Below are 21,310 nucleotides of genomic sequence, written 5' to 3' on the forward strand. Positions count from 1 at the left end.
AACTAAAATACCAACATGACTTATTATATCTTACTTAACATAATGAGGCTCTTATTCTACATTATTTTTATTATAAATATAAAATAACCACATTTTTAAAAGAGCATTTCTGATTCGTTAAACTGTGCCTCAGACACTGTCAAATAAGTTGCCAACACAAATAAGTGCTACAAATCATCTGTATGGAATCCAAAATGTAAGACAAAGGAAGACAAATGTCTTTTGGGTTACCCGTCCTTTCTCACAGAGGCACCATACTGTCTGTATGAGTCCGACAGCAATGACAAAAATGAATGTGATTATCTCACAGAGTGAGAAACAGAGGTGGTAAACTTTACACTACAAACTGCAAAATTAGAAAACTTGCCAAGTTTTCTTTCCTATGATGGAGTAAAAATATTTTTAACCACCAAAATACTGGAATAGTGTAGCTTTTGGAAAAAAAGTCAAAATAATGTATTTCATGGTATAGTGTCTGGGCAATATGTAAAATTAGATACTGCTCAAGCCTAATCTCAACCCAGCTGACTGTCACAGTCCTTGCGATGTGACAACTGCATGTACATAACATGCAGTGTTGATAGTATTTATTACATATTGTACATCCATCTAACTTCTATACCATTTATCCAGTACAGAGTTCCGATGACCCTGGGGTCTATTTCAGCACCCTGCCATCCCATTTCAGGGCAAACAACCTCATGAACACATACTTGAACATACATTACAAATGCTCCTCTACTTAAGACTAATGTTTGTAATGTTTTGTAGAAACAGGCTCTAGCCTTTGGATGGACAGTGGTGGTCCGTAAGATACTTGACATGCCTTTCAGCTTCACTTACTCCTTATTAGTCATCTGCTCTGTACAGTATATGTTATCGCTTGACAATACTAAAAAATTTGCACTACACTACAGTACTGTTAAAATCCTCTTTTTCTACTTGTACAGCATCTACAATTTTTGGCATCCCTTGTAAAGATTCATAAAAAAGGTTTGAAAAAAATCCACCTTTTGGTGAAGTAGCTTCATGTCACGCTGAAAAAATGAGGAAAATCCAACCGTCTTTGAAATAAATTTAATATAAGAAAAACAAATCCATCATCAAGAAATAATTATTTTCAACAAAAACACATGTACCACGATTATTGGCACCCCTGGATTTAGTCCTTTGTACAACCTCCCTTTTCCAGTATAAGAGCACTGAGTCTTCTCCTATAACATTTTACAAGGTTGGAGATTACAGAGCAGGGCATCTGAGACCATTCCTCTTTACAGAATCTCTCCAGATCCTCCAGGGTCCTAGGCCCTCTCTTGTGTGCTTTCCTCTTCAGCTCAGCCCATAGGTTTTTCACTGGGGTTCAGGTCAGTCTTCTTTCCTGGTAAATTGGTGCTGACTGTGTTGCACAGGTCCATTCTGTGGGATGTGGCATGGTGGTCACACAAGTATCTTTCAAAGCATTGATATATGTAGTTATGGTAGATATCTGATTGGGTCAACTGTGAGATTTGGGAATTTTAGATTTAGGTCGCTAAGACATTTTGATTAGTAAGACATTTTCAGTCAATCGCAGTACAACGTCCATTTCTTCCAGTCAGCAAAATATACCGTGGGAGCCTCCCCACCCTCAGTCGGGAAAGATACCGAAGAATTCACCCTGGTCATGAAATATACCATCGTGATTCAATAGCTCTCCAGAGAATTTTCTAGCTCACGTTAGCTCTCATAGCAAAAAAGGCTGGACACCACTGAAAAAGTGTTGATTTTGACACACAATGTGTTAAATACGGATAATAAAGCTTATTTTTTGTTGTGTAGGCCACAGCCATTTTTGACGCCACCTCAGACACCCGTTTTTCTTCTCTGGGGACAAGAAATTTAATAAATCTAACATCTAAAACACATTAGAAGATAATTGTATGGCATAAAGAAATCATCTATACTGTCATGCTCGCAGCTGGAGGGATTTTCACTATAATCTTCAAAAGACTTGATATGTATTATGTGTGCTGAAAGCTGGGGACCAGGAAATATCTGAACATTATCATATATGCCATCATTGAAGGTTTTTAATCCCTGCTGACAAATCACATAAAATAACCATAACTGCATTTTTCTGCTCATTTGCATCTATTAATTTTGCGTTCTTTAACAGTAAAATAACTGCTGCTCCAGGACTGGAAACGTTGCTGTGGTGCAGTCAACTCCAAATGCATTAGACCCATGTGTGTATAGAGCAGTGAAGGAAACACTTGGAGTTTCAAAGGCAGTAATAAATTTGTGGACCAGCACAACTTCATCTACCTCCTCCTGACATTTAATTTCGAAGTCAAAACTAATTAGCTACGACAGCTTCACTGAGTCCCTTTGAGGACTGTTGTGTCAGTTCAGATTGCTGTGTTTTGCATTCTGGATCAATTCTTCATGCTGCAGGAGGCAAAAAAAAAGCCAACGGAAGAATTGACCACAGTCTTGTAGGGATGGCAGTGAAAACTCAGACATTCACATCAACATGAAACTCGGGCACCATCGCATCACTGCATGGCTGCACGACACCACAGTGAAACCTCATCAACAAAGAGAAGGCAGTGTAACAGCAGGGGGGACCTCCCACTGACCAATCCCCCCTCCTATGCATGGGGTAGGAGCCACATTCTGGCACATGGCTCAAATGCAGCTTCACTTACAGTAGTCTCTTGTTTTGTCAGCAGCACCATAGGTCAGGTTGGCCATTATAATTACACAGTCCTCTTTCAGACTACAATTTTCAGTTTGCTAAGCAAACACCCATGAGGTAGGCTGACCTGCATCCCTCACCATTACAGAGTTTTAGTAAGGAATCTGCTTCAAATGTAGCACATCTTTGACCTCTGCCCCCGAGATGCAGCCATCTACTCAGAATGGAACAGTCTACATTGAATATCTGTACTTCACACAACCATTTAAAGACAAAAGCACAAAATACCTTCAATCTTGCCAACATTTAGTAACAGCCATAGTAAGGTAATGGATATGATGTGTCCTTTACTGTGTGGACTATGAAACAAAAAGGAAACAAAAACTGTCAAGGTAAACACCTTACTGGGAAGAATTTGACAGCTTTTTTGAAAAAGCTACACAATTGCATACTTTTAGTTTAATCATAGATTTACACCCCATTTTGTATGAACTCCGGATGTATTTTGTGTGTCACAGTATGTTTACCCTGCAGCCTCTTCTCCAGTAACATTATCTAGTACAACAGCTTGTCTGCTCCCATATGAAATGAATCATTACATCCCCACACTACGCCCCATGGGACCTGTTAGCGATGATCATGACACATAAGTACACAGCTTTTTTTTCATTCTGTCCTTCATTCAACAGATTATTTGTACTGATTGTATTCTGTCAGGAGTAATATGATAGAAGTGCGTGACATTGTATTGTTTGAGAAACAATAATTGCATAAGAAAAGAAACCTATAAACTTCAGCGTTAGTGAATCAAAGCTGTTCCTAGTAAGTATTGGGAAAACAGATTAACAAATGTCAAGACACTCTAAGCCATGTGCTTATGTGTCTGTTTCTTGCCCCCCAGGGACACTACCCCCCTCCCTCCCCCAGCAACACATGGGGGAATTATCCAATGATGGCTGTAATGGAAACAGCAGGTCACCAGCTCCTTTTCTGTGAGCCCATCTCATGATCTTCTAGTTAAAAAATAATATTTCTGTGTTTCAAACTAACATTTCTCTCCTGACACATGGTTAAGAGGAAAAAAGTCAAGCCCCCGCCCCAGTGATGCCTAGGGTTCTGCTGATTTATTTGTTCTTCTTCCAGCAGCTGACATGTCATCCCCCAGGAGACGTGATGTCACAGGGGGGATTTGTGTTTATGTCTTGGGTCACAGGAGCTTGCCAAGGGAAAAATGACGGGGGAGGAAAGGGGGTAGCACGGAGCCCCCAGGAAAGTCACACTAGAACTTCAGCCTGCTTGGTGAAGGAGCAGGACCATTAGGGTGGGAAACCATAACAGACCTGCGTGGACCCAATGAACTATGAATATCAGAGAAGATCATTTACACGCTTTGCCCCAATTAAGCTATTTTTGCAGCCTATTTACTGTACACCTGAAGCAGATTGCACTAAAAATCTTAGCAGCATGTCAACGTTTAAGGTATTAACTCAGCTTGCCAACATAGCTCCATATTACTACACTACTAATAAAATGTCATAATCTTCATGGAATGCTGATCCATTAGCTTTATGATGATCCCACGGAAAACAAAACTAACACCGCAATATGCCATTACTGGTCCAAGATCTTTTAATTGCTAAGTGACATGTATAGTCTGCTATCTAACATTTAATATTAGTTGCCATTCAGATCAGCACATTTAGTGGGTAAAAGAGGAAAGCAAAACACGTTTCCTTAAATGGTGCTGCAAAATCAGACCACAGCGAAACTGCTGAAGCGTGATTTGGTATTTAACTTTTTTTACCCAAAGCGGAATGTTGAGACATGACCCTCTGGGCCTTTGGTGGAGAGGAACAGCCTTGCGGCACAGAGGAGCAGGCGTGCAACCGAGGGATGCGACCTTCCGGCTCACATCGCACTTCCTCAGGGTGGCGGAGCACCGCTCCATCAGGCAGGGACCAGGGGGAGTCGGGACGCTCCTGGTTGGTGGCTGGTGTCGCATGTCAGATCTTGGTAATTGCAGCTTGTCACCAGGGCTACAGGCCCTGGAAGAGACGCGCTACGGGAGAGAGTACAGCACCTGCTGCTCCAGCGACACATGGCAGCCCTACTAATTACCGTCTGACCAAGCTGCCTGCTGCTCTGTCAGAGCGAGATGCGTATCTAGAACAAAGATCTGTGCCTATCCCTGCACTTAACTTCACTATGTCTCTGTGACACATGTACGTGCAAGAATGGACACCAAAAGTGTAAACCTAGAGAACATATCTTAAATATAATGAAAGGAGCTTCTTTCAGTTTTGCGTGTTACAAACTGCCATGGGTGTGAATAATGGGGGAATAATTGGGAATACAATACAAACTCTTGGACCCCCGTAAATGGATGGAGACCACATCCCCTCCAAAGCTCAACCCAGTGTCTAGTAACAGAGTACTTTACACCATTCCATCCGGTAATGTGAGGCTTGCATGTAGCTGCTTGGTCATGGAAGCCCATTCCATGAAGTTCCCAGCTCAAAGTTTTTGTACTGCGGTTAATGTGTTAGGAAGACTGGAACTCTGCCGTTATTGAATCAACAGAGCATTGACAACTTTTATTCACTATGTGCCTCAGCAATTGGTGACCCCGCTCTGTTACTTTACGTGGTATTTTATGAGTTTCTGTCATTCCTAAATGCTTCCACTTAGCAATAATGCTTGGAAGCATCCTAGCAACCTAGCTTGGAAGAAATTTCACAACCTGACTTATTGCAAAGGTGGCATCCTATTACAGTATCATGCTTGAATTCACTGAGCTCTTCAGAATGACCCATTCTTTCACAAATGTTGTAAACCTGACTGCATGGCGAGGTGCTTGGTTTTATACACCTGTGGCAATGGGTCTGAACAAAACACCTGAATTCAGTGATGAAGAGGTGTGTCCCAATACCTCCCTTCAGCACCACACTGCTGGACAGCACTGGGAAGAAAGCGAACGACACGAATGCAGCAGCCATTCAAGAGAATCACCCAGCGTCCATAAATCCTGCATACAGGAGAGTGGGGAGCTGTAATATGCTAGAGGATTGAACTGTGTCTGCTGACCAGAGTCTGCAGAGGCTGACTGCCCCATTGAGACTGTCACACCTCCCCTCGGAGAGCTCCCTTTCGGCAGTGTTGCTCTCAGTGGAGGAGCCGATCTCATCCGTTTGTTTTCCTGTTCCACTCTGCCACAGCCGTCTCCTTGTGCTGCGCCCCCCCGCCATCCTTAACCCCCTATAACGTAGCCCTTAGGTTCTCAGAAACTCCCCAGATTCACCTTCATTGCTCCGCCTATGATACATATACAGGAAAAGTGATTTAAATTATAGAAATACAAGACAGTTGAGTCAGTCTGTCTGTTGAGTCAGTAACTTTAAAAAACAGACAAGGAAAGCCCAATATTGGAAACCCTTTTTAAAACACCTATTGAAAATAAAGAATAATACAAAAAATCTATATAAATAACAGAAAAGTGCTGTTAAGTGCTATTAAGTATGTGTGGACATGCTTGAAGCTGTTCCACTAGGCTAAATACTGCAAATTGTGTTATTACCAGTTTTGATTGCTAATTTCCCCATGAAATGGTAAGGCCTACTTCAGTTCCCACCGCAGGGAAATTAAATGAATATATTACATATGAGAAAAAGGTTATGAAGACACACAAAGCAGCATGTGGGTGTTGAAGAGGCCCCCTAAAATAAATGCAGCTGTCATTATAATTATCAGCCTGAAGAAGACGTCAGGAAGCCAAGGCCGATCAACGTCAATAAAAGATGCGGTAACCGCCCACCCCCGGCCCCGCCACCACCGACAAGTTGCAAATCTATACATAAATCAGTCTTGCTGATCTAGATCATGGACAGTGATTCAATGCTGGTGTTCTTCTGTAAAGCGTACAGTAGGCCTGTTGGTTCACACTTGTAGATCTTCAGGTACGGATATGAAGGAATGTGGTCATAAATGACCAATCCTGCAGTTTATTTTTTTGACAAACCACCATAAAACCCAGTATGCCAGAACTCCTCTACGCAAGCGCAATTGCTTTGGTTTTTGCTCCTCCAAAGCCGCTTTGCTGCATTACAGCGTAAAATAACAAGGGTTTCCTCAGCTAAGCAGGACTGCAGTGCTGCAGATGGGGCTATGTGTGCGTGAATAAAGCACCCGGATTTCCCCCTCTGCTTTAAAGGCCCACTGGGTCTGAAAGTGAAATCATCGCGCCAAGGTTAAACCGGCTAACGAGCTGCATTTACCATCCCTTTAAAATTACAAGGCAGAGCGAATGAACTGCAGCTGGCAGAATGTGCTGTCATGGCTAAAGCACAGGGTTAAAGTCACCGTTTGGTCATTGGAGAAGCACCCATTCGGGGAAAACCCTGGGACAGAGTGGGATAAATGGAACATTTACTCATGCTCACTGCTTTGCATTGCAAAATTATATACTGTATATATATATATATAATATAAATATACTGTATTTGTGTGTGTGTATCTGGATTAGGTTGAAATTACATTGTGGGGACCAAAAGACCCCACAACGTAAAAAAGTAAAAATGCCAAAAGTCTCGTGTTTTGTTTGATTACTTATGGTTAAGGTTAGGGCTGGGTAGATCGTCGTGGGCTAAGATCGTTCATGTTGGGATTATTGTTGTCCCCATAGAAATGAATGGAGCGTCCCCACAAAGATATAACTACAGACCTGTTTGTGTGTTCGTATCTGGTTATATATCTGCGATGGACTGGCCCCCCATCCGGGGTTGTTCTCTGCCCCGTGCCCATTGCTTCTAGGATAGGCTCTGGACCCCCCGCAACCCAGTAGGATAAGCGGTTTGGAAAATGGATGGACATGCGTGTATATATATATATATGCTCTGCCAAATATCAGTTTTACTATCTGTATAAGTATGAATCGTTATTCATACTTATACAATAAAAATAAATACAAGCTGTATTATATATTTCTTGAGTATGTTGTGTTTCAAAGATATAAGCCCCTTAAACATCCATATCTTGGTACCTTGGATTCTGATACAGTATAATGCCCTGCTGTGGCCCGATTCGAAAGAGCTCTGCTGTCTTACAGCTCAGCGACTGCATCCCACCATGAGCCGGCAGCAGGCGTGGTGACAGCCGAAGAGAGGATGAAGCCGCCGCGCGATGCTAATACCATTTCTTCTAGCACTTCAGGCCTGACTGTGGGTCAGTCTGAAGTAATGAGAGCAGATGTTAAGTAAATCGCTGTGTCGCCCATTGGCCGGTGATACATCATCATTGGGGATGACAGGGATCCCATGGGTGGCTGGGGAGAGCTGGTTACGTGGCAAAATCCCAGATTTAAACAGAAGACCCTTCAATTACCACGTAGACAGAATTGGGAATCTTCAGCTCCACAGTCCTCATGGCACTGGGGATTTAATGCCGTCTCCCCATGTACAGATGCAGATCTCTGCTGGATCCAGCGGAAGAATCCATACAAACATGTTTCTTTAGTTTGCAATTTAGAGACGCCTTACACTAAAATAAAAAAAATGCTAATCTGAGATGCATAAAACATTCCTGAAATGCTGTACGTGCTAATTAAATTTAACCTCAATGTGTCAGGTGCGTGGCTGATGTGTTAGATCAGTTAAGCGTGCAGGAAAAATACAAGTGGCTTGATTTATGCACTGTCTGTCAGCACAGGAAGGTTAGTCATAATTTTATGAGGTCTGTATCTTCCACACTTGATCTCTCCCTTCATCTCAGGGCAGCAATCATGAGAATGAACTTATGAGGAGCGACCAAGGGTGAATAAGGGATTTCTGGAGCCTGCCACCTCTACATGAGCCTTAAGATAATGAAAAGCCCAGCAGGACTGTAGCTGTCCATGGTAATTTCTCAGGCACGTGTGCAGTGGTAAGGGGGAGACTGACAGTCACAAACAGCACCGTCTCAGAGGGCGATTAGTGCGACCCAGACATGCCAGCAGACAGGGGGCCGCAAGGCCTTACCCTGATAAATGAATCCAACCAGCTACAACAGAAACAGACCTTCATTAAATAAAATCCCACCCATTGCCTCCTAAACTCAACGGGAAAAAAAATACTTCAAAAACAAAGTCAGAGGTGGTGCCATTGAACCTAGATGATGCATTTGGTCACAGGCCCTTGAAAAGCAAGTAGGCGATCTCTAAATCTTCTGCATCACACCCAGGAAAAGCTACTTTTATGAAAGAATTATCATGAAAAAGAACTGTCCATACTGGTATGCGACTAGGTTTGTTTTTAGATGGATCCACAGATACCTAATGGCTGGATTTTCAACAATACAGTATACTGTACTGTACATCTACCAAGCATCCAATATGTATGGTACAAAGAATATCCAAATTGCTTTTCTATATTGAGTTGCAATATCTGCTTTCTGTTTCATTTTTTTTGGAGTGTGAGCACCAATTAGCAGAGTACCCTGATTTGTAACTCTGCTAGGGTAGGGGGTGGGGAGGTTACAAATCAATGTAATGGAGGCACTATTTTGCATGATATGCCTTGTTAAGATTGTCATTCACAGTGACTAACATATCTTGTGCTTTTCGGTTTAGTGAGGGTGTTTATTTATAAGTCCTGTTCAAAGGCACAAGCAGCAAATGGCTGAAATAAAGCCTGTCTGGTGACATGTCTAACACATTTAGGCCACGTGCTGAGTGTGCTCCTCTGAAACCTGCTCTCCGACTCGGAGGTGCCAGACCTACCTCCCGAATGTGCCGGGGGGCCACAGAGCAGCACTACCCCTTGTCCCTCGCGCACCAACACTGAGCTCCGCCTCTGTGTCTTGAAGTTTTCCAAGTCTGAGGGGAAGACGTGAAAGACAAAGTTAACGTCAAGGTACCATTTCTTGGGCAAGAGGGAAAAAAAAGGAAACAATGACTGGAGAATTCTTATGGCGTCGGCTACGCGTGATGAGAGGAAAGGGAATGATGAACTGAGGAATACAGCGAAAGGGAAAGTCAGTGCTGAGAAATCCACTGCACATCACACACACACACACACACACACACACACACACAGGAACTGAGTATCAGGCCCCTCAGCCAATTAACTACACCGCTAGCATTCCGCATCTCTTGTTGGCATCTTTTTAAATAATCAAGTAAATAATAGAGAGGATAAATCAGATGCTGCTCTAGCCATTGTGGTGAATAAAAACATAAAACTTTTAAGAACACAGTTATTCTGGATCCCTTAATACAAACACTGGAAAAGTTCTTAAATCAACCCAACACTCCCTGGTCCCCTGTGAGCGAAGTGCATTATTATCAAGCTTCTGTTTTTTTTCCACTTCTTATAACTGAAGTTATTTCCCAGTAGATCAGTACTGTTGACAGGATAAATTGCTAGTAAAAAGAACAGAAAGGTAGGTAATACTACTCATATTTATAAAATACAACTTTGTTGTTCAATAATATAATTAGGTTCATGCATAGATCCCCCCATTTCATAGACAGAACTTAGGCAAACACACATACATGAACACACTCAAATACATAAACTTCAGAGATTAACAAATAAACCTTCAACTATTGTAAATTGCTAAATCTCTCTGCGTATTGAAGCTGCCGTTTCTCCTATAGTACTTTAAGTGCAGACATACATGTGATGTTAGAGATTCGCCCACAATGAGAAGCAGCAGCAGACCTGTACAAGAACGTGCTGAGACAGACATTACTGTAAAATACAGCCTCGTGTTTCTGTTGCGATGGTGCCCACCTATGGAGAAAAGCACTTAATTAGACCTCTTTGTCTTCAACAGCCCACTGCAATTGTCACTCGCAACTGTTATTTAGTCTCAGATAATCATTTCCTGCTGAAGAATGAACTTTTTCTCCTCAGATCTCATTTTAGAGGATGGAGGACTTGGGTTTGAAAGAATTGTCCATTAAATGTTAAATGTGGCAGAAAGCACTGTCACGCCAGGCAGCGTATCGCAACAAATTGAAATAAAATTGCCCATTAATCACATTACAGTTATAGTTTAATAATTTGGCTGAATATTACTTAAGTACAGCATAGTCCAGTTTTCTTATTTTTGTTTTTGTATTTCTTATGGTTAGCTGAATCTAATAAATTACAAATTGCTTGAAGATAAATTACAATCATTAATAGTACACTGGGAAGCCTATAAATCCTCTTAACTCCGAAACAATGCATGTGGAAGAGTTGAACGGAAGGCAGAAAAGCATTTAATTAAATTTAATCTTATTGAGTGACCCCTGACAGTCACTTAAAAAATGTGACGGAAACAGCGCAGCGCTGTAGCAGTAATGATTGTATCTGGAATTGAACAGCAGTTATCTTTCATCTAACATATCTATATAACTTTTATATTCAATTGGATGTGTAATATATATTTCTCTGTAGGGTGACATAGATCTGCAAAAATTTCTGTAAAAATGAGATTATGTACGTAATATAGGTACCCACATTTAAACATTATTCTGCTTTCCCTCCAGTCCTGAATGGCCCAGACCCAGACCCAGGGGCACTGTCAGTTTGCCCCCTGCAGGATGCATCTCCCTCCTGAGCTGATGGAGGAGAAGCAGGCAGACTTGGCCACTCCAGCCAGCAGTAGCTGAAAATTTCTCTATGAGAAGCAACATGTGCTGCATTTGAACACCAACCAAATGCAGAACCAGCTAGATTTATACTTCTGCGCAGAATCTACTCTGTCGGTAACTACTCAGCCTCGGCCAAAGGAGGTTTGAGTCAGGCTAGGGTGTAGAGTATGTATATCAAAGGTTATACATATGTACTGGTTATACGCTGTACTGACGGCCACTGGGGTCAAGGTCGCAGAGGTGGGGGGCCTACAGTACACGTGCCTGTGTGACATGTGCAAGTGCAACATGCCTACCAACACTCACGTTATTCCTGGGTCCCTCTCGTATTTCTCGGCCTTCTTCCGGAGCCCTCCTGTTTTGATGTTTCTCCAAGGAAACTCGTGTCATTTGCATGGCCCTTATTATGAATAATTGTCATACATGGATCCATAAGTTTTGTATGTTTGTCTGATATTACTCAAGTTGCCAGATGGTCCAAAAAACACAATTTAGACGCACACCCTACTTACAATTTCAACCCAGCTGTCGTCACAACCTGGCAACCCACATGGAAACTACATGGATATTTCAATTCAATATGTAAAAATGAAGTTAATTGTAGCCATGGGCTTAAAGTACAGGGGGAATGGGGGGTTGTAACCCAATAATCAAAACTAGCTAATACAATCTCCTAATAATCCCCTAAATGGGTGGAGACCTTAAGCCCTCCCCAATGTTCAAACCAAAGTTATGCCCTTGATTGTAGCAGTAAAATGTCAATAACATTCGATAGCACATATGTCAAACTCAAGGCCCCCGGGCACATCCGGTGCACAGCACAATTCATTAGGTAGGTAGGTTGGTAGGTAGGTAGAAAACTTTATTAATCCCTCTGGAAGGTTCCTCCAGGAAATTCATTATGGCCAGCAAAATAATTTTGATATCCGCCTAAAAATGGCCCAGGAATAGGGGTGTAATTGTACACAAAAACACTTCAGTACAAATCTCGGTTTTGGGGTCATGGTTCAGTGCAATGTCGGTATAGCAGGGAAAAGTTCATTTGTTTTGAAATGAGTTATTATTAAAACTGCAAATACAAAACAATTAAGAACAATTGTGAACCAAAGGCAATGTGTCTGTTGACGTGTCTGAATAACAAAACCTAAGGGACAACACATTTGCACACTGTAAAAATAAATACGTAAAATAAAAATTCAAAAATGATACCAAAATACCGTGTTCTCTACTATCACATATCTTAGCTTGTGTTTTTTAGCCAGGTCTGAATATCCTGCGAAAAGCCTCTTACAGTAAATGCTGACTCGCAGAGGCTGTTTTTGCCTTGCTCTTGTCATACACACACTTAGAGGATGTTGTCCCAAATGAGTTAGCAAGCTGGATGCGATTCCGGCAACATATCCAAGTTCGGTATAAAAGAATCTTATCAACTACTCTCTCTCCAAGTTTTGGTGCAATTTATTTGGAAACAAAAATGTTCCCAAACCACCGATTATGACTAACTGAAATCAGCTTTAGCGGTAATCAACTCACAGCAGTTAGCATAATTTTTTCTGTGTTGAAAATCTACTTGAGAATTTAGGTTCCACCCATGTCAACAAATGTATTCATTCATTTCATTGTGTATGCTGAGCCAAAAATGATGCAAGTGAATGGTACACCTTTCCTCTTACCGGCCCTCCCCCCGCTCACAAGCTCAACAGCAGCAAGTACAAATTTGCCAAAACATTTTAGTTGTAATCTGGTTGTTTTGATTTCCTGGGACTAAACTCAGAGTCTATTTCTCATTTAAAACAGGGATCCTGTAGACGATGACTTGTATAAGCAGATGAATAATAGCACAGTGGACACATCTGATTTAATATCTTCAGATAGGTTTTGTATATTATTGTTAAAATTAATTTTAAAAGAGATTTTTCAGGAATAATGTTTACTACAGAGTTCACATTTGTAAATGTTATTTCAATATTTCAGATTTTAGCCAAATAACTGCCCAACAAATAAGAAAGTTTGGGTCATTCTGTTATTAACTAAATAAATAAGCCTTGGTCTGCCCCCCAATTCATTGGTGGCTTATAAGACAGCCCTTTTTGTGAGTGAGTCTGACACCACTGGGTTATATTGTTGTCCTGGACAAAAAAAAAAAAACGAAAAATCTGTATGTTTAGTCAGAATGGAGAAATTGTACAACTGACAAAAGTTTACAAAAATCCCTCAACAGACCTGTATTTCAATGAAGAGAGAAACACTTTTTTATATTCATTATAGATTGGACAGAAATTTAGGTTTGTTTTTACTTGGCTGCATTACACAATGAACAAAGCAAAGAAGGAAGCCATATTGAATAAGCTGAGGATTTATACAAGTCATCCTGAATTTCCAAAGAAAAAGGCGGATGGAACGGATAAAAGAGGCACTCAGGAGCATTCTAATTTCCATGTGTTTTATTCATTCCTTTCTCCCCTCAGTAAAACTGCGCAGAACCATTCTGTGATGGCTTAAAAACTAAAATTGCCTTTATGGATGAACTACTCTGCAGCCGGAGACTGCCAGGGGAGCCTAACGAGACGGAACGTCTTCCTGGATTCCCTCAACGCCACGGATCTGCAAGAAGGCCACACCAAGCGTGGCCCTGGAGCCTCTCAGATGATGGTTCGAGAGAGTCCTGGGAGTAGGAGAGTAAACAGAGGAGTCGGGAGCTCTGGCTCCACTTCGGAGCCGGAAAACCGGCAATTAAATGAAAAACAATGTGTTGCTCCCGAGATGAAAGGAGCGGGGGATACAAAGTGATAAATGACTTCGGAGCTGGAGGACACATGGGGAGGGTACATCACCAAGCACTGAGCAGAGAGAGTAGTAGTGAGAGGATACAGGCCCGCCTCTAAGACAGTCTGTTCCTCTTTTACAATACGGCCATTTCACAGGTCACCTTACATTGGGCATTTAACTACTTTAAGTTGTACAGTTTCTCAGAAAACACTTAAAAACCTTTGGACCATGTGTGGCTCTATATTCCATCAATATATATGGCTAAAAAACAACTTAACATGCTCAGCCTAAGAGATACACAAGGGCCTCTCCAGGAACAGCAACTCCAACTACTGAAACTGCTAGTTCATCAATAATATTATACAGCGTACTAATTTAAACAAATTTAGAACAATATATACCACATGAGCACATATACAAAGATACTGATGTACCCATCGTGTACACATACATTATTAAGCATTTTAATAATGCAGAAAGGCCATTTGTCTTCCATAACTTCTTAGTTGGCTGGAGTCTGCACCTGGAAGCAAAGGGCTCAGTCACACACTATGGGCAATTTGGAAGAAATTGCCTAACTGCAGGTTTTGGGAACATGTACAGACAAGGAAGAACATTAAACCCCATACAGAGAACTAAAGGAAGGTTTTGAATTTCCATCCCTGCAGAGCTGAGACCCCAGTACCAACTGTAACACCCAATTAAAGAACTTTTCAATGAATATTAGTAATTAATAAAAACACATAAATAAATACTGCAACAACAGAACTACTTCTTTATTTAATAGTACTGTAGAAACAATATTCCAATCTGCATTCAAAGCGTAATCATATTAAGCTATATTCTTATGTCTTATTTTACAGATGTGTGTTATTTTTTTTCTTTTATCCCAATGTAAAAATAAATGCGTATCTTTTTGATAAGTAACAGCGTTTTAGAAGCAGGAAGTAAACAATATGACCTCTAATATGCAAATAACAGAAGGAATTTCGTCTTAAAAGCCATGCCCTATTTCCCCTGATCACATAATGCAATTTTTTCATTCAGCCATGCAAGATGACAGAGTTCTACGAAACAATTCCTTTCTTCATGTCTGGTTTTCAGCATCTTTGTAAATTTTTCACACTGAATTAGATAATTTTTTAGGTTGCGAAGAAACACAGAGGTATACTGACAGAAAAAAATCTGATGTTTTCTTTCACTGATATATAAGTTAATCAAACATCTAATTCTCAGGTACAAAAATGTTCTGCCTCCTATAATCAAAAAATATTTTGTTGAATAATTCAATAAATTAAGTATTTATTTTTCAGCATGGAAATGCTATAAACACAGGTATGAGGTTTTAGCAAATAATTACTTAATAGTACATGTCACAATTTCCCATAGCTGGTTGTATAACCCTACAGTATGAACCCATATTAGGCTTAGCCAACTAAAGCTAGAGTTAGGCTTAGAAAGGTTATGGCTTTTTCAGCACCTCATTTTTTGATTGTTCAGGGCCCACAGTTTAGTTTGATTTCCAGTAAATGAATTTTAGTTAAAACAGTTTCAAATCTTCTTTGGAGGGGTTATCATGTGAAGATCCTTACAGGAACAAGGTCTAAATTTATCCCAAAAGTTACTAAGATGTTTAAGATAGGATTCATTTATCTGTTGACCACACTCACTATGGAAACATGACTGTTAAGACAACAGGCCAAAATGGCAAGGTAGCTATGGAGAAACGAGTACTCACTAAGAATGGGAAAACTGGTATCAAATTTCTCAAAAAGTCTTCTGTTCTGAGTACTAATCAAATAGTCATGTTCACTTGTCTGTTTGCTTTAGAAAAAAAAATCAGATATAACCTTTTTTTAAAAAATCACATATAATTCACATTTATAAAGTTTTATCGGTTTGCATTAAATTATTCGTAGGTTTTTTGTTTCATCACTGGATTCTTAATGATGCTCCAAAAGTTACCCAGACATGGGGTAGTTTTCCCCCCAGTTCAGCAGTCCATGGCTCAGTCAAGAGTATTATTTCTTGGTTAACATGAGCCCTGCAATCAAATAAAAAATAGTAAGAGACTCCAGCCGGCAGGTAGCTTATGAATTCTATGTTACCTCAGGACCTGGATTATTTGCCATTATTACAGGTGTGAACCACACCATGCTGCATAATGGAAAATAATCACAGAAGAATATGAGTCTTTCACAGTGATTCCAATTTCATTAAATACACACAGACACGCATGCACGCATGTTATTTTACAGTTTCTATATCTTTTTAATTATTGTAAAATGTAGAGAAGAACCATTATAAGGGTAGGTGTTTCCAAACTGTTGACTGGTATCTATAATACAACACTCAAGTTGAGAGTGACTACATTATTTGACAGTTACTTTCTCCCAAAGCAACTGGGCGTAAGGGCCTCGCTCAAGGGCCCGATAGTGACATTGCTCCGTGCCCCATGGGATTGGAACCGCCAACCTTCTAATCACAGGCACAGTGCTGCCTAGCAGAACCAATCACAGCCTGCCAGTAGCCGCTCACATGGGAGACTGGGATGTTTCACCTGTTTTTTGCTGAAAATAAAAATAATTAAACATTTATTCTATGTGCAAATCCATTTCAAATAAAAGAATATAAGGTCAAAAACTTCTAATTATGCAGTGGCATTGGTTAAAGTCTTTTCTTGTTTCATTAGAATACTAATTAAGAATTCTTCCTAATTTTCGGTTTAACACCTCATCTAATTTTGCTGATAGACTTACATACATCCTCTCCTTCAGAATTGCACCATTCATGCTAAACTCTTCGCATTGTCATGCATAACGCTGACAAACAACCTCTAGCTTTGACACTGAACACTAGTGTAAAACCAGACATTAAATGGCTCCAACTATAGAAAGAACCTCACTTTGCTATCTCACAATTGGTGTTTCAAAACTCGCATCATTTTACATGGTTCATAAGGTGGAGGACAGGTACAGAGGATGAGGGGGTTGCTGTGGTCATGCTGTGTGGGTTATACGTGGTCTTTGATCAATCTAATCAGGAAGGGATTAGGAGCTGCTGTGGATTCTGAACTACTTTCACAGTAATATGTCCACTAAGGGTGCTCTTGGTTGGACAACCAGATGCTACAATATACTGTATGGCTGCGCTAGGGAACAGGTCTTAGGAGCTGTCTGCCTCATCATAATAAAAATATATATAATCCTAGGCCTGCAAAATATAAGATCCTGATCTCTGAATAGAATTCAAGAATCCCCGAACATATTCCAGATTTTCATTGTAGGTTAGATTTTTAGAACATTCATTAAAATAAAAGCTGTTTTACAAACTGAAGTGGCCATTGACTCTAATAAGCTCAGACATCCATTTCTCATTTTTAAATTAGAGCCAGAATTCCATAAACCTTGTGAATAAGTTTCATTCAGAATGAGTCTCAGACACACTTTGTTAAAACTATTATATGTTAAAAAAAAATGAAAACGTATCACCAATACCTGCAACATAAATCATTCAAGAGTGGTTAAATGGAACTGAATCTATTAACTTAACCCTAACAATGCTAATTATAGACGTGGCATTGTTCAGAGTGACTGGGGTTCACCTGTTTGATCCAGATATGATAAATGGAACATCCCAAGCTTTATTTTCTGTGCTGATACTGTCATTATGAGACAGATACAAAAGTCTGACAGGAAGAGGCATTCAGATTGTGGAGCTGCTATAAAGATCATCTCCAGATCGAGTTTGTTTCATTGAGTTTTCATTTTCATTTCCAGCACTTTTTATTATTGATATTATGTCCATGGTCATTTACATGATAATAACATTTGCTTTGTGCAAAAGCTGATGATGTTCATAAAGACTTTGGATAACATCACTGGGCCTTCATGGGGAGATGTCTCAGCAGAAGCAGTCCTTGATGATCTATCACAGCAGACCATATGTGTGTTTCTCACTGGGCTGCTCTGAGACTAAAAGGCACAGGATGGATGGATATACACCCACAATTTGGTTTCCTCAGGCAGCCTGAATCCAGTGCCCTCTGGTCCTGCGAGTTTTTGAGAACATTCAATGGGCAGCCAGATAATGTTGCTGCGTAGCTGTGTAAGCAGACTAGGATCCTTTCTAAGCAAATGCTTACACTTCACAAATGAACACTTGGTGAAGCAGTTATGGTTGAAGCATCGATCTCAAGGGATCTTTCTCTGCGGAAGTTGAAAAGGAATCCTACGTTTTCAGCTGTCCACTGAACAAGCTCCCCCAGTGGACAATGTGATTTTATAACCAGTTTGTAGCAGATCAGTGGTTCCCACTTCTGCCTCACACCTGCATGTTTAAGCTCCTGAATAGGAAACCGTAAGTTTAATGAAGTACAGAAAACACTCCTTTATTTGAACATTTCTAAAGAAGTATCGAAAATTACAGTTCTTCAGTATTAAGTAGAAGAGCTATTGAAATGTAATTTGGGGATGTAATTAATTTTGATTTTCTGCGATGCTATTTCTTTGTTCATTACCAAGCACAACTAGTATCTGCTTTTTTATTATCCATCCCATGGATGACATGCAGTAATAGGTGGAACTTATTGTGTGATGTCATCCCTTTCTTCATACAGGAGCTTTCTTTTATGTAGTATACAAACGAAAGGCTGGAGGCTGAGGGAGACTGACAATGGCATTAAGCTCTCCCAGGAAGCCTGCCTCTGTGATGACTGCCCAGGTTTAATAAGCAATGACAATGATACGAAACAGCCATTTTGACTATAGAGACTGTAGTGAGCTTCCATTTCTAATGGTTACAGAACAATGGGAAAGATTTAATCTGCCGGAAAGACTAGTTCAGAACTGTAAAATATTGCTTAAAAAATACTGCAAAAAAAAATCTGAACTTATTTTCCCCTTCAGTAATTGACATTTGGAAGTGGACAGGGATTAATACATTTAAGGGTCATTTTCACACCAGACACTTGCAGTTCATGATTTCACAATTGACTACGATGTTAGATGTGATACATTTGAAAGATCTGCTGAGTAAGTATGGGCAGTGCAAATTTTAATTTGTACTAAGAATGAAAAAAAAAAAAGTGCGGCAAATGCAATTTATAAAAAAAGAAAAAAATGTCACAAGTCAGCTAATGTTAAATTGCATCTTTCTGTCTGTTCCATAATTAATATGGTCTCCTTCCAAATCACATTAAAATATATAGCTGCCAGGGGGGCCTTTCCAGCCAGTTTGAGATTTAGATGGATTAGAATGAGTTTGAATGGTCTCTTGTTGTAGGCAAATCAGGCTAAGTGTGTGCTTGATGAAGTATAGGTAAATTGTAGAAATTTTGTTAAAAAATACTCAGAGTCTAATCAGTTGCCCTGTTTTTCTCATTTTGTTTACATTCATTTATCTGTCTCTTAATTATATTTAACTAACTAATGACAAAATTTATATGTCAGGTGACAGAAATGACTGATATAGATTACATGCATAAACAAAACAGACCATGGTGATATATAAACAAAAGTTTAATATATGCCTAATATGCTCCATAATTTATAAACTGCAAAGACATTTCTTTCGAACAGAGATTCCCTTATTTCAAACATCATCCATGCTTCTATTTCTTGGATTCCTTGGATATACCTTGGATTTCCCACAATGACCCAAAATCTCGCCTATAAACTTTAGAATCCAAGGATAACCAAAAATAGCCTTGGATTTTGGTGGCTTGTTAAAGAATGTGAACATCAGCCTTTAATCAATGTGAGTAGGTGTGGCTTATTATTCAGAAAAAAAGCATTGTCCTATTACCAAAAGATTTCATAAGGATATCTTCTGGACTTAGTGAAGCAGGCAGGTAGCTTAATAGTACAAGCAATCTGACTACTAATGCTGTAATGGGTGCAAAAATCAAAAAGCCAATAACTCTGCATTATATCATAGTTTTATACATACCCTTGTGGGCAAATCAATTGTTTTAAATGCATGGCTGGCATCAGCCTACATGGTTTCAGCACTCATTATGCAGGATTACCATTGTTCAGTCATCATGAAACCTGGCAAGGGTATCAACTTTTCGACACAGTTTTATCATGTAAAATATGGACTGAATCGACCACTACCACTACGGGGGCATTCAACTATCCCATGAAAAAGTGCATCTCTCGCTGTATTTAGTGCGCTGCAGCTGTCATCAATAAACATATCTTCATAGTAAGAAAATACTGGCTGGCACCTTAAGTTTGTTGTTAAACTTTAAAAAAATGATCTACTTTTATGCAGCTTTCTGTAGGTGCTCAGGTCAGCATGGTGGTGCAGTGGTTAGCACTGTTGTGTCACACCTCTGGGGCCAGGGTTTGAGTCCCTCTCGTGGTTCCATGTGTATGGAGTTTGCATGATCTCCCCGAGACATTGTGGGGTTTCCTCCAGGTGCTCCGGTTTCCCCCCACAGTCCAAAAGCTTGCCGAGGATAATGGGAGTTAATGAACTGGCTGTGCTGTGACTGAATGGTGCATGAGTGTGTCCTGTGATGGGTTGGTGCCCCATCCTTGGTTGTTCCCTGTCCTGCGTCCATAAACTCTGGACTTCCTGTGACCCCAAATAGGACAAGCAGCTTCAGAAAATGTGGGGATGTAAGTGCTGATCTCCTGGGATTTTCACATATAACTGAAATAGTCTCTAAAATTTATTCATAATGGTACAAAAAACATCCCGGGACAGACAGGTCTCTGGTTGTAAATGCGTTGTTGCTGTGAGAGGTCAGAGGAGAATGACCAGATTGGTTTAAGCTGACAGAACGGCTACAGCAACTTAGATAACTGCTCTGTACATCTGGGGTGAGCAGAAAAGTATTTCAGAATGCATAACACATTGAACCTTGAGCTGGATGGGCTACAACAGCAGAAGAGCCAGTTGGGTTCCACTCCTGTCAGCCAAAACCACGAAGCTGAGCCTGCAGCGGGTAGCGGCTCACCAAAATTGGACAGTCGCAGACTGGAAAAATGTAGCCTGGCTTGATGAACCTCAATTTCTGCTGAGGCACACAGATGGTAGGGCCAGAATTTGGCATGAACAGCATGAATCCATTGACCCAAACCTGCCTTGTGTCAACAGTGCAGGCTCCTGGTGGTGTAATGGTGTAGGGAAATTTTTCTTTGGGTCTATTAATACCAGTCGAGCTTATCACAGCCTGTGTGAGTACATATGATAATGCATGCGTCACAAAGCAAAAGTCATCTCAAACTGGTTTCATGAACATG

The 21,310-nt window shown here is 40.4% G+C and overlaps 1 protein-coding gene across 2 annotated transcripts in view; it reads right to left on the reverse strand.

Annotated features, from left to right (window-relative positions):
- The window catches only part of cntn3a.1 (contactin 3a, tandem duplicate 1), a 153,617-nt gene that overhangs the window by 74,121 nt on the left and 58,186 nt on the right, over nt 1-21,310 (reverse strand). For both annotated transcript variants that reach the window (XM_049016174.1, XM_049016173.1), the window contains exon 5: nt 9,426-9,521. In XM_049016174.1, coding sequence (XP_048872131.1) covers nt 9,426-9,521 — 96 coding nt within the window. The remainder of the gene's footprint in view (nt 1-9,425; nt 9,522-21,310) is intronic.

This window comes from Brienomyrus brachyistius, chromosome 6 (genome assembly GCF_023856365.1).
Source record: "Brienomyrus brachyistius isolate T26 chromosome 6, BBRACH_0.4, whole genome shotgun sequence".
NCBI lineage: Eukaryota > Metazoa > Chordata > Actinopteri > Osteoglossiformes > Mormyridae > Brienomyrus > Brienomyrus brachyistius.